The 12,956-nt window shown below is 32.5% G+C and overlaps 2 protein-coding genes across 2 annotated transcripts; one reads left to right on the top strand and one right to left on the bottom strand.

Moving 5' to 3' along the window:
- The first annotated feature begins 700 nt into the window (after positions 1-700).
- On the top strand, positions 701-3,891 carry LOC100162959 (glutamyl-tRNA(Gln) amidotransferase subunit A, mitochondrial). Its single transcript, XM_008180745.3, has 8 exons — positions 701-912; positions 987-1,210; positions 1,732-1,924; positions 1,982-2,110; positions 2,178-2,559; positions 2,639-2,859; positions 3,390-3,595; positions 3,683-3,891. The coding sequence occupies exons 2-8, from the start codon at positions 1,042-1,044 to the stop codon at positions 3,832-3,834; spliced, it is 1,452 nt and encodes a 483-aa protein (XP_008178967.1). The 5' UTR covers positions 701-912; positions 987-1,041; the 3' UTR covers positions 3,835-3,891.
- Positions 3,814-5,102, bottom strand: LOC100168028 (zeta-coat protein-like). Its single transcript, NM_001171965.2, has 5 exons — positions 4,941-5,102; positions 4,618-4,863; positions 4,416-4,549; positions 4,082-4,172; positions 3,814-3,994 (listed from the first exon to the last, which is right to left on the bottom strand). The coding sequence occupies exons 1-5, from the start codon at positions 4,956-4,958 to the stop codon at positions 3,947-3,949; spliced, it is 537 nt and encodes a 178-aa protein (NP_001165436.1). The 5' UTR covers positions 4,959-5,102; the 3' UTR covers positions 3,814-3,946.
- Positions 5,103-12,956: the final 7,854 nt, after the last annotated feature.

The following is a 12,956-nucleotide window of genomic DNA, read 5'->3' on the forward strand; positions in this document are numbered from 1 at the left end:
TATCACACTAAATGAAAATGATTTTTTGTGGGGCTGTTCACACCGACATTTTTCTGGATTCAAATTGTTATACCACTCGGGCGAGATATCAGTAAATACATTTCTAAAAATTAAAAATCAAGAAAGTTTACATGCCGATCCCTGACCTGGCAAGCGTTTTATTTACCTAGGTGTTTGGGCGTACTTGGGTCAGTAGGTAGGTAGGTATAGTAGTTTGAGCTTTTATTAACAGTTTAAACTCGTAACTTATACCTGTTGTATGTAGGTATTACTAATTCCATTTTTGTACTTAATAATATATATCAATAAATTAATTAACATATAATAAATAACATACAAATATACAATAAATAAAAATTTATTAAAATCAATACATTTGTATGATACATGACTTCATTCCTTCATACCATATAGGTAATATTATTTCATTTTTTACATAATAATTGGTACATAATTCCAAAACATCGGTTTATTTTAAGAATCTATACAATATACCATAAAACGTATTATGTTGGCATGAAGATTATTGACATTTGAACAACAATTAATACACTTAAATAAAATTTAAATGTAAATGTACATTACGATTTACGACACGTATAAATGTCGGCCTCCGAGCGAATGGGTGGCGTACTCTGGTGGTAAATTCTGAACTTCTACGCAATTTTTTTTCGTACCGTTGAAAGCATACGGGAGCGGTGTCACCTTATCATCTCTACATTAATTGTCATTTTGGGCACAATATGATATCCCCGCGAAAACTTAATAATATTTCTGTCCATTGATAATTTCTTAAAAAAATCATTAAAGTGCCGGCGTGTGCTTGGCGCCTACCTACTGCTGCTACTACCTTTATAGTACAACACGCACTGCGCACGGTGCAGACTTAGCTTTTGAGCTTGAGCACCTCACGTACGTCTGTTATTTGCAATCCGCGATTAATGTAATAATATATAATAGGGACCTTAAAAGTATTTTTCTTATAGGTCACCGGTCGTCGAGCTGGTGTACAACACACGAGCTAATAGGTATTTGGGCGCTATGATATCTGTGCTGAAGAAGCGGCTGAGGGATCGAACGCTGTCGGCCGTAGACCTCTACGCCAAGACGTTGAGCGATATTGAAAATAAGTCTGATCTCAATGCGTTCGTGCACGTCACACGAGACGGAGACCAGCGAGCAGTGGAAAGCCACAAACGGTTGCAGGATGGTACGTACTTATCCACATATTAAATACCATGACTAGACCTATTACTAACTACCTATTAGTTTATAGGTCTATCGTTATAACATTGCTAACAATAGGCATAATTCAGTTACTGCAGGTATACTAAAGAAAATGTAAGATTTTAAATTAACCGGAAAGTGTCTGTCTAGATACAAAACTGTTTGTTTCACTCTCCAAGTCTTAATTATTTACACAATGAATTATTGTATGTTTGTAAATTCACATGTTTTCTGAAAATGTTCAAAATACATTCATTATAAACTAGTTAAAAATTGAGAATAAAACTCTAGCCATTAATTAACGAGCTCACTGATGGACGATAGTTGTGTTCGTCGATTCATGTTGGAAAAATATACCAAATACTGACCGCTAATAAAAAATTATACGGCACGAATGTCCTTTTAAATAATACTATTGCACAGCCTATAGAATTACAGATTGTACGCTTGTGCTATTCTGATTACATCCTATGGTTGTAACAACTAACATCTGTTTATGTTCAGGTACACAAAGGCCTCTGGAAGGGATTCCGATTGCAGTCAAAGACAATTTCTGTACTAAAGGTGTGCCTACAACATGCGCGTCGAAAATGTTACAGAACTTTGTACCGGTTTACGACGCTACAGTGGTAGAACGTTTAAAAGCTGCTGGGGCTATAATTATCGGAAAAACTAACTTGGACGAATTTGCCATGGGGTAGGTTTATTTTTTACAAATTCAATATTATATAAAAATTGGATTTTTCCTATCAAGTTCTGGCACCGTAGATTCAATTTTTGGCCCTACTAAAAATGTATGGCGCTCAAAACCCAATCAATGGCACATTGCAGGTGGTAGTTCTGGTGGCAGTTGTGTAGCAGTGGCTTCGGGAATGTGTGTAGCGTGAGTATTAAAAATACAAGTGCAATATTATGTTAAGTTCCTAATATTATGTTTTTGTAAAAATTAGTGCTTTAGGATCAGATACTGGTGGATCAATAAGAAATCCTGCTTCATATTGTGGTGTAGTTGGTTATAAGCCTAGTTATGGCTTGTTATCACGCCATGGTTTGATACCTTTAGTAAATTCAATGGATGTTCCTGGTATTGCGGCTAAAACTGTCGAAGATGTGGTCACCGTGTTAAGTGTGCTTATTGGACCAGATGCAAATGATTCAACGTGTGTGGACACAAATTTGGATACAAATTCATTTCAAACCAATTTTTTAATAGACAAGTGTCGTATTGGCATACCCGAAGAATATAATTGTGAGGGTTTGTCAAATGAAGTTAAAGAAACGTGGGATTATATTGCAAACCTCATTAATGATTCTAAAGGAGCAGTACAGAAGGTATGACTGTTAAATATTAAAATGTATTTATTTATAATTTTTAGACAAAGATCTTAATTATCCTAAATAACTTCTATAGGTATCAATGCCTCATACCAGTGTTTCAATAGCCACATATTCAGTATTGAATGCCTGTGAAGTAGCAAGCAATATGTCACGGTACACTGGACTCTTCTATGGTTATCGATCAACAGATGATCATAAATCATTTGAATCATTAATCTCTACAAGTCGAATGGAAGCTTTAGGAGAAGTTGTAAGGTCTCGAATATTAAGTGGAAATTTTTTCCTTTTACGAAGGTAAATTTGTTAGAAATTATTTGTACAGTCTACATGTTATTTGTGTCTAACAAATGTATAATATGAGAAACTAATATTTTTGCAGTTAATTAATGTCTTACATGCTTGTACGCATCTTATTATCATTGTTATTTATATAATCTATTCCTCTAGAAAATAATCAGTTGGTCGACCGATTCTTGTCAGTGCTGTGGATCCCCCACCAACTACCTGGTGTTAGCGTGATTACGTGGTTCTCGACGCACCAATTATTGAATTATTTGTGATGCGTGTAAAGTGATTATTCTCTAGTGGAATAGAGAATAGTTGATAATTATTTTAAAATAATGAATAATGAATATTTTATTACAAATAAAATTGTTTATATTTGTCTTTATAACTTCCTATTTGATTATTTAATGATAAACAGAATGTTGTAATACTTGTTAATATGCAAGTTATTAGTTACTAGTACACTTAGGACACAAGTAGTATTATACTATTATTACATGTTCTTACGGGTTGTAATATAATTTATTATTTGATTTCAGTAATTATGAAAAGTATTTCATGCAATCATTAAAAGTTAGACGGTTAATATCAGATGATTTCAAAAATTTATGGAAATCTAACTATGACTTTTTAGTTACACCTACTACATTAAGTACCGCTCCACTACTATCTGAATTTAAGTCTTTAGATAACCGTACACAATGTGCTACACAAGACTATTGTACCCAACCAGCCAATATGACTGGTAAGTGTATAATTATCGAATATTATTCTAGATTATAGAGTTTTATATATTGAGTATACTATATTCATTACTAATTTAATATTCTAGGTTGTCCAGCTATTACTATACCAGTAAAACTATCAAGTAATAAGATGCCAATCAGCATACAAATAATGGCATCAAATTTTGATGACATAAGATTGTTGCAGTTTGCTAATTGGTTAGAAAAAAAACTTCAATTTTCTCAAGATTATCTATAAATTTAATGTGTATTAATTATAAATTATAAATATATAGTATTATATAAACAATGGAAATAATGGTATGTATTATGTTAACATCTTATTCCTTAAAGATTTTATAAGATATGCACTATTTCAATAATGACCATTTCAACTGTTCTTTTGCTGACTGGAAAACCTAAAAAAAAAAATTTACATATGAAAGTATGTTACGATAATACGATTATATATAATTAGAATACTAATTATATAATAGATAGCTTACTTGTGCAACAGTTTGTTCCCCAATTGGTATGTCATCGGTTCGTAATGCTACTCTCTGTACAACTGCCCCAGAATCGGCTTCCAATATAATACTGTAAAAATACATTTTTTAATGCCCAAAATTACTTTTGTTACTGCTATTGTAGTGACATAATTAATCTAAATTTATCACTACTGCTGTGGCACTGTCAATACGGTGGTAGAATTTTAGTGACACCGCAGTAGTGTGTGCAGACATGTATTAATACAGGACTGTAATGTAGAGTATAATATAAATTCTATCTATTCTAGTAGTATATTATGGTTATAACTTATAAGATATGATGCATTTCTACCCATTATCGCAAATTTCATCCAATGCCAACATAACAACATCTAAGTTGTCAAGTACAACTCGTTTTTCTACATTTTTCCTTAAAATTTGACTGATTGAATCATACATACATTGTAAGACGCTCATCAATAACAACTGAAATATAAAAAATACCATGTATAAAATATGCAATTTACATGATATACTGCAGACAGTGTACTTACTTCGTTCTCGTGTGAACTTCCCATGACATAAAAAAACAGGTCCACATTGCTCCTGTATAGACATGTAATTCCATCCAGCATGATAATTTCTGCATTTGCTCTATGAGTGCGGTTGAATAGGTTTTTTTCAAATGCTTTTTGTTCTTTAATTGTCGGAAATATATTATCATCATAGTATTTGGCCAGTATGCGATTGCCATCATTGTCCAAAATAGCCATGCCCTTCACTGTGTACAATGTTGGTTCCTGGTAAATTTTAAGTTCATGAATATAGTTACAAATAAAGTTACAATAATTCATTTTCTGTTCAATAGTTAACTTACCAGTAACGAAAAATCCATTATTGGTGTATTATATATTTAAAATACTACAAAAAAAAATATTTTTACACGTATCGTGTGATTTAGTTAATAGTTTTGTATAATTTTAAATTCCATAATCCATATTCTAAACATTTAATTCCATTTAGCCATTTCGGTATAAAAATTATAAAATGATTGTTATCTATATTTGTGGACGTCGCCGATTGCTACAATCACAATGCTTGATCAATATTTGATACGTGTTATCATGGAGTAAACAACTACCAGTGTTTTTATCCTTCATGAAACGACTGTGAACAATATTTTCATAGACCTATTAACTAGTTAATACTGTTAATAGGTCTATGAATATTTTATAGCATAGAAGTCCGTCCTATTCACAGACTTCTATATGATAGTAGTATAGAAGTCTGAGGTCCTATTTTACGAGAAGTTACGAACAATAATAAAATTGTCAAGGCCATGAAACATTCTAGACTCATTAAAGTTGGCCGCCCGAGATTGTCGCTTCAATAATTTTCTATGGTTAAACCGTTTGCCGTTATAAAACGGTCATTTTAGACGGATAAATAAGTTAAAAAGTTAAAGTTAAGTTAAAAGTGAAGTTAATTTTAACTTTTTAACTTAACTTTCTAAAATTTAATTTTCATTAACTTAATTTTTAACTTAATTTATTTTAATTGATAAAAACTTAATAAATAACGAGTTACTTTTAATCAAATTCAAGTTAAGTTAATTTATAAATAATTAAATAATAAATATAATAAAAATAGAAATAATTATTGATGTTGCGAATTACATAACCATTTACTATATAGAATAGGAAATTAGAAATACTCGTTCCGTTAACCAGAATTCTTCAAGAAAAATAACTTAATTAAATAGTAAATACGTAATATATTATACCAATAGCCATTTAGGTATAAATTATATTATAATATAATATAGGTGTATCGCAAAGGCGGGCAAGTTAATCAAAATAATTAATTTAAGTTAAGTTAAGTTAAGAGGACATAAGATCGATAGGTTAAAAGTTAATATAGAAAAAAATATTAACTTAACTCAGTTTAAAAAAAGTTAATCTATTTTTTTTTAAAATTAGTATGTAAATCACATAAAGAGTGAATGTGTCTTTTTAGTTTCTAATTTATAAGTTATAAAAAACAATTTTATTGAACTTTTATCATAATGTACACTGTTGCCATTTTACTTTTACTTTACTATTATTTACTTATTTAAACTATACTCATCTCAAATTAATAATTAGATAAGAATAATATTGTATAATAATCCGCATCGGACTCCGTTTTTCAATATTTTAATCTAAAACCTTATAATATGTATTCAAAAATAAATAAATTAGGATTAAGCTATGTGCGATTTTATCGATTTTATCGATAATATTGTATTTGGTTCCAATAATTTTGACCACACATATTATTGAAGAGAACTATAGTTTTTGTATTGAATAAATTATTAAAAGGTTACAAGACGAAAGGAACCTGCTGCAGAAAACAAAAGAAAAATATATAAAATAAAGTTTCTATACGTAGAATAAAATATAATATTAATATGATTGATTTTAAGTAATTTGAACTGTTTACTTAACGTGAAAGACGAACGATTTCCCGAACATTTGGTACATATATTATCATATTATATTCATAATATATTATAATATATAGTCATGTCTTTTAATTTCCGGCAGCTGCGCACTTGTGTGCGGGCGACATCATGTGAAAATATACGGAAAATAATTTATTTTCAAGTACCTACCTAATACCGATCTATATAATCATAATATATTTGCAATTTTTATCAAAATCAATATTATATACCAATAACTAATGAGTATATAAGTATAATACTGCTATACTCAATGAATGATTTAATGATTATACTTGTACACAATTATTATTGTCACATCAAGTAGACTCTTTAGTACACTTTCCATTCGGTAGGTACTCTGTAAAGGTCGTACCACCTATTGTGCGGTTTTGTCTATAATTATATTATTGTACAACTGTCAAAACACACAAACCGTCGAAAAGTGGTCTCCAAGTACTGTAATAGATACCTGTTCAAGATTTGTTCAGATTAGGATATATTACAACTCAAGCAATAATTATATAGTCGTTAAATCTGTAAAAATTGATTTATACACTCGACAAAACGAAAAAAAGCAACAATAGTTTTTTGTGATCACAAAACTTTTTTTATTTATCAAACAAAACAATATGAATTATATGTAATATATTGAATATAATTTCAAAAACGGAAACAATTTTGGAAACCGTTGCCGTTATTATACAATTTTGAATACTTTGCATAATTTTGTATAATTTTGTATGTTCAAAAAAAAAGGTAGAACAAAAAGAAAAAGCCGAAATTTATAAAGTGAATATTATTTGAAATAAGTAAAGAAAATTTAATGGGGGAAAAAAAAAATACGACGGACAGGAGACACAATAAACTTAGGAGGGGAGGATACGAGATGGCGATTTGGTGCGGATATGCAATGATGTGGCCACTGGTCACCTCTGCACGTTCCCACGACCGGTCCCCCAGGTTGACGGAGTGTCACGGGCGCGTTTGCTCGGACGCGTGACGACCTTGCTCAGCTGGCGAGGCCAGACCGAGACGGCCACGGGAGCGACTACGGTTGACGGCGATGAGCGGCGGCTATAGTGCGCGATGTCGTGCGCGTCGACGGTTGACGGTGACGACTCTGCAGACGACAGACGGCGAAGACCAATAGACAAGCGGAGAGAGTGAACAGAGATTCTGTGCTGCGGAACAGTCTGCGACGCGGCCGATGTGGGATTACCGCGGGGCGAAAAGGCGAGAGTCGTCGGATCCTCGACTCCCGGTAATTTTCGCCCTGGCGTCGTCCCTTCAGCCGCGTCTTCGTCCGCCGCCGGACCATGAAACAGTTAACTAACTAACTAACCTAACCTAACCTAACCTAACTAGCCTAAGTTTCCTCGTGTCCGGTGGCGCTCACGTATGTGTTCCTAACACATATAATCTCTGTACCACTCACCCCGTGCCAAAGTCTCCGCCGTTGCCGTCGAAACGAGTCGCCATCGCCGTCGTCATCGTTGGTACCGTCGGGGCGGAATCGTTGCCCGCGTCGGTACATATGCTATAGCCGCCGCGCAGTCGTCGTTGTCGTCCGTCGCTCCACGTGACCGTAACTGCAGTCGGCCGTTCGCCAAACCGTCAGAGGGTCTCGCGCGTCAACTACGACCGAGCGCGCTACGCCCGCGAACCCGTCGCGCTGCGGGTGGTCGGAGAACGTGCGCGGGTGACTTACCGCCGCGCACCTTCCGTGCTCTTTCCCGTATCCTCCCCTCATTTGTGTCGCCGTCATCCTGTCCGTCGTCTTCGGCCCAAGTGGGCTGTGCTAGTATGTGCTAGTGGTTTTACAGCCGCAACAAAACAACACGCGAAAAACGCGCTTTACTCTCTTCCACGTCGATTTTCTACGTGGAGAAACGGGTTTTTCGCGTTCTGTTGCAGGGTCCACCTTGGCGATTAGCTCATCGCTACTATCTATCACAGTTAATTCCTTGGCCGGCTGCTCAATGTCTGCACATAATACGTCTTCTGCAGCAGGCATCACTACGTCGTCGAGAGGTCCATCCTCGGAACTCGGAGTTGGGTCGACAGTCACCAACTCCGAGGGCGGTCCTGAACTACTGATAGATCTTTCAAACCGTCGTTTTCTTGAACCGCGTAGCCAAGTGGTGCTGTTTCCGGAATCGGAGCTACAGGCTCAGACTTTGCGAGAAACAGCGCATCGCCACTCGGCAATTCACTGTTCAAGATAATTGACTCCTCGAAGTGTTCTTCTTTTTCGTCGTCTTTTTTGGTTGCGTCTTCTAGTAGTGCGTCGTCTAGGATATATGTTGTTTCTTGGAGCTCTGGCTCTGGGGGAGCCGTATCCATACGAATAGAAGAAATATGAGGAGTAACAACTCGTATTAGGTTTTCATCGTAGCTTTCTTCTTCATAAATGCGTTCCATTATACGGATTACAATTACTTCGATAATTTCGAGTATTGTGGTCTGTATCTCGTTGCTGTTATTGACAACCATTTTTGATTTAGACGTAGGTAGGTATATGTGTCAGTTTCAATTGAGAATTGCTAATGAGCTAAATACAATTGTTCCAACACAGAGATTGATCAATTCGAAAATCTCCCAGGCGACGACGTCTAATATATTATTATACAGCCAGATAGTACGTTCACCGTTCATCGGCCCGCAGCATTATATTTTTGAGCAAGTTTTCTAAAGACCATTATTATTATTGATATATTATTGGTAGGTACCTAATATTCTGGTATTACGATTTGTATTATTCTATGACTCGATTTATACTTATAGGCTTAGCTGCTAAGAATCTTAAAGTTTGTTTATTTGTTAAATTAAATAATATATAACTGGTAATGTTATATTTGTGTCAACTTTTTGACTTAATCCTAATTGAATATTAGGTATATACTCTTTATGTGTTATTCATGACATTTTGACATTTCTTCAAGGCCGCAGTTGGAACAAATTATTGGGAGGGGTTTAAAACTAAATTATATATTTTCATAATATAAAAACCAACTAAAAAAGAAATGTATATATTATAATAATTATCTAAATAAAGTTTTTTATGGATTTCCTACATGTGTGATAAAATGTGGATCCATGGGGTCCCATAGACATGACGTAACGAAAATGAATAAAATATACCCTCTCCAATCTCCTTGTATTTCTTACCTTTGGTGTATCGTATATAGGTGTCAAGTAATACCATACTGCGGCATATAGGCATCATAAGCGCAAATAGCGTTTGAGATTTGGGGGGGGGGGGCTAATAGGGCTAATAGGGCCTTACTTTGATAATATTGAATAAGCTTAAAACAAAATGTAGGAAATGATTGGGAAGGCTATGGACATTTTTGGGGGGGCTTAGCCCCTAAAGCCCCCCTATTTGCGCCTATGATGGGCATATTGTAATAATAATAATTAACAAATACTAATTACTAATAAGTAATATGATAATATTATCTTATTATATTGATGTAGGTAGATACAAATCACAAATGTGCAATTCTCTGAACATATTATAAAATATTTTCGCCATAAATAAGTTATTTGTTTATTTATAAATCAAAAGATTGTAATTATTTCGACATTTTTAATTTCATATTCTTTTGGTAATTACTGCATAATTCTATTAATTCAGTACCTAATAATTTAATTACATGTATAGAAAATCTTTTGGCTATTTCCTGTGTTCAATAATATTTATGATTTTTATTATTTTAAACCATATTACTTATATAGATATTAAAAAAAAAAAATAAAAATAACTTAACTTAAGTTAATAAGTTAATTGAAAATGTTCATATAACTTTTAACTTAACTCAGTTAAAAATTATCATCAACTTTCCCAGGCTTGTAATAATATTACCCATTATAATATCTAATAAAAATTTTAAATTTGAATATAAATATGATTTCCGCTAGTTTTGATCTGGAACATTTTATCATCCGTCCATCTGGAATTTAGGTAAGTCACAAGTATATTTTTTACCACTAATTTTACATATTTATTTTGATTTTCAGTAAATTGTTTTGTGTTTTTAGTATTTTAATTAACTTTTTATAAAATAGCTAATAAGTAAAGTCCACTTCATGAACTGTCTAAAATATTTATCTATACACAAAACTTATATTAAAATTACGCGTTATCTACATATTACATTTAGAATCATAAGAGTACCATAACAAGATTCAAAAATATAATAGTTGGTCGAGGGTTGCAAAGGCTACTTTAAATGATTTTGACAGTCTCAACGAAACCGGGAAGAGAGAAAAAAGTAAGCATACTCGTTGTAAAATCCATTAACTTATTTTTAAAATGATATTACAACTTTGAATTCACAAGAACAATTTAAATAATACAACTATAAATATTTGTATGTCGGTATTGCAAAAAATTATAATAATATTTAATCTTATATACGTAGGTAATGATATTAATAATAATAATAACAAATTAAAAACAAAAATTTTAAATATTTTAAATAATTTACTATAATATGATGTTTGTATACATTATTTACATTGTATAATAATATAATATTTATTAATAGGTACAATTTTAATAATGAAGTTAGGAACTTATTAGTAGACGCCATCCAATTTATCAATGCTAAATATTTTATAATATTGGTTAAGACAACATTTTTAACATAAAACAGAAATTCAGTTAAACTAATATAATTTATAAAATAATAATAATAATATAGACCGTTGAAATTTAAAACTATGATACAATTACACAATATATTATTATTACATACTTGAAATAAACGTGTGTAGTGTGTTTAACCTTATTCTGCCAGCTTAGAGCATGTTTTGGATTGTTAAAGTATTGTACGAAATACTCCCTTATATCTTTGGCATTTAAAGATGCATTTCCAACACCTATTTTATTTAATACAACAGGGCATCAGGAATTTCACAACTACTCATGTCCTCAAAATTAAAACCATCCCTACGACGTACAAAATTATGAAATACGTATGCTGCCTTAGTAATCGACACGGCAACATCTGGTGTTACTATAGTAGAGTAGAACGGAAAACTCTCCGTTTGTTGGACAAAATTCAAGAGCATTCTATCTTTTGCCTTGCCTTGGAAAGACGATAGTTAAATATTCTCCTGTTATCGTTCAAACTGTTCAAAGTTCTACCAGTAAAATATCGTAATAAATGTTTGTTTAATGCAAACGCTTTATCTGCTACGAGTACGAATGGCTGAGAGACACCAGTAGACATTATTATCTTGAGGGAAATTTATTTTGTCAGAGTATAATTTTTTTCTTAAAGGGTATTGTTTGAAAATATTGCAATCGCTCTCTTTGCCAAAAGAGCCAACATCGATTATTGTAAAACAATAATTTGAATCACAAATTGCCAATAAAACCAAAGAAAAAAATTCTTATAGTTGTAATACCTAGTAGATACCACTGTTTTTTGGACATTACAACCGGATGTGTTTACCATCGACATACGACAACTTCAACGCAATTAGGGAAAAGTGTGTTCTTTTGTAGAAACCTTTCGCAATTTCCAACCAAGTTTCTACTGTTACTGTACATTTCAGTTGGTTGTAACTTGTAACTCATCCCACAACGCCATACAAGTTTCATTAATGACTTTGGCTATGGTCGATATGCCCATCAAAAAGTCGAAATGTAACGACGAAAAACTTGTCCCAGTAGCTAAATATCTAAATAAAAAAACAACATATTAAAATTGTACGAGTTTTACCTGATGGATTTTTTTAATTTGAACTCAATGATAAATAATTGCTAAAGAAAAACGATTCCAAGCGAGTACTGACAAACAAAAATTATACCATCAAATCATTTTGGTAGGTAAATAAGTTAAAAATTAAATTTTAAAATTTTAAATGTCTATAAATACTAAATAGTACAAAAAAAAATTCAAATTCAAATTTAAATGTCATCATGAGATACAAATACTTATATAAAATAATATATAATTTATAATAATTATTTCATTTAATTAAGTGTATAAAATTTGATGTCACTTTGAATCACTTATTTTATTTAAAATCAGATGTACCCAAAATAAATACAAATGTAATGCAATTATTTCATGGGATTCTAAAAAAAAAAAAATGGTTATTTTAAGGCAAATTTTAATTGAAAATTGAAAATCGACTTCCTAGGAAGCCTAGATATTTTGTCAATGAGTTCATACATGTATAAAAAATTTAAATCAGACATTCCGATGTACGTGCAGATAATTTACCACCGCTTATTGGTCTAAAACGTACGTGTGCTGCAACCCCCTGGCAAACTCTATTTTAAATATAATACCTGGTCCCACTCATCGGAGTGTTCCACGATTTTCGCTAACATCGGCGTTATCGAACGATTTACTACTTCCACCTGCCCGTTTGCCATGGGTGTACCGGTCG

Source organism: Acyrthosiphon pisum, chromosome A1 (assembly GCF_005508785.2).
Source record: "Acyrthosiphon pisum isolate AL4f chromosome A1, pea_aphid_22Mar2018_4r6ur, whole genome shotgun sequence".
In the NCBI taxonomy this organism is placed as follows: domain Eukaryota; kingdom Metazoa; phylum Arthropoda; class Insecta; order Hemiptera; family Aphididae; genus Acyrthosiphon; species Acyrthosiphon pisum.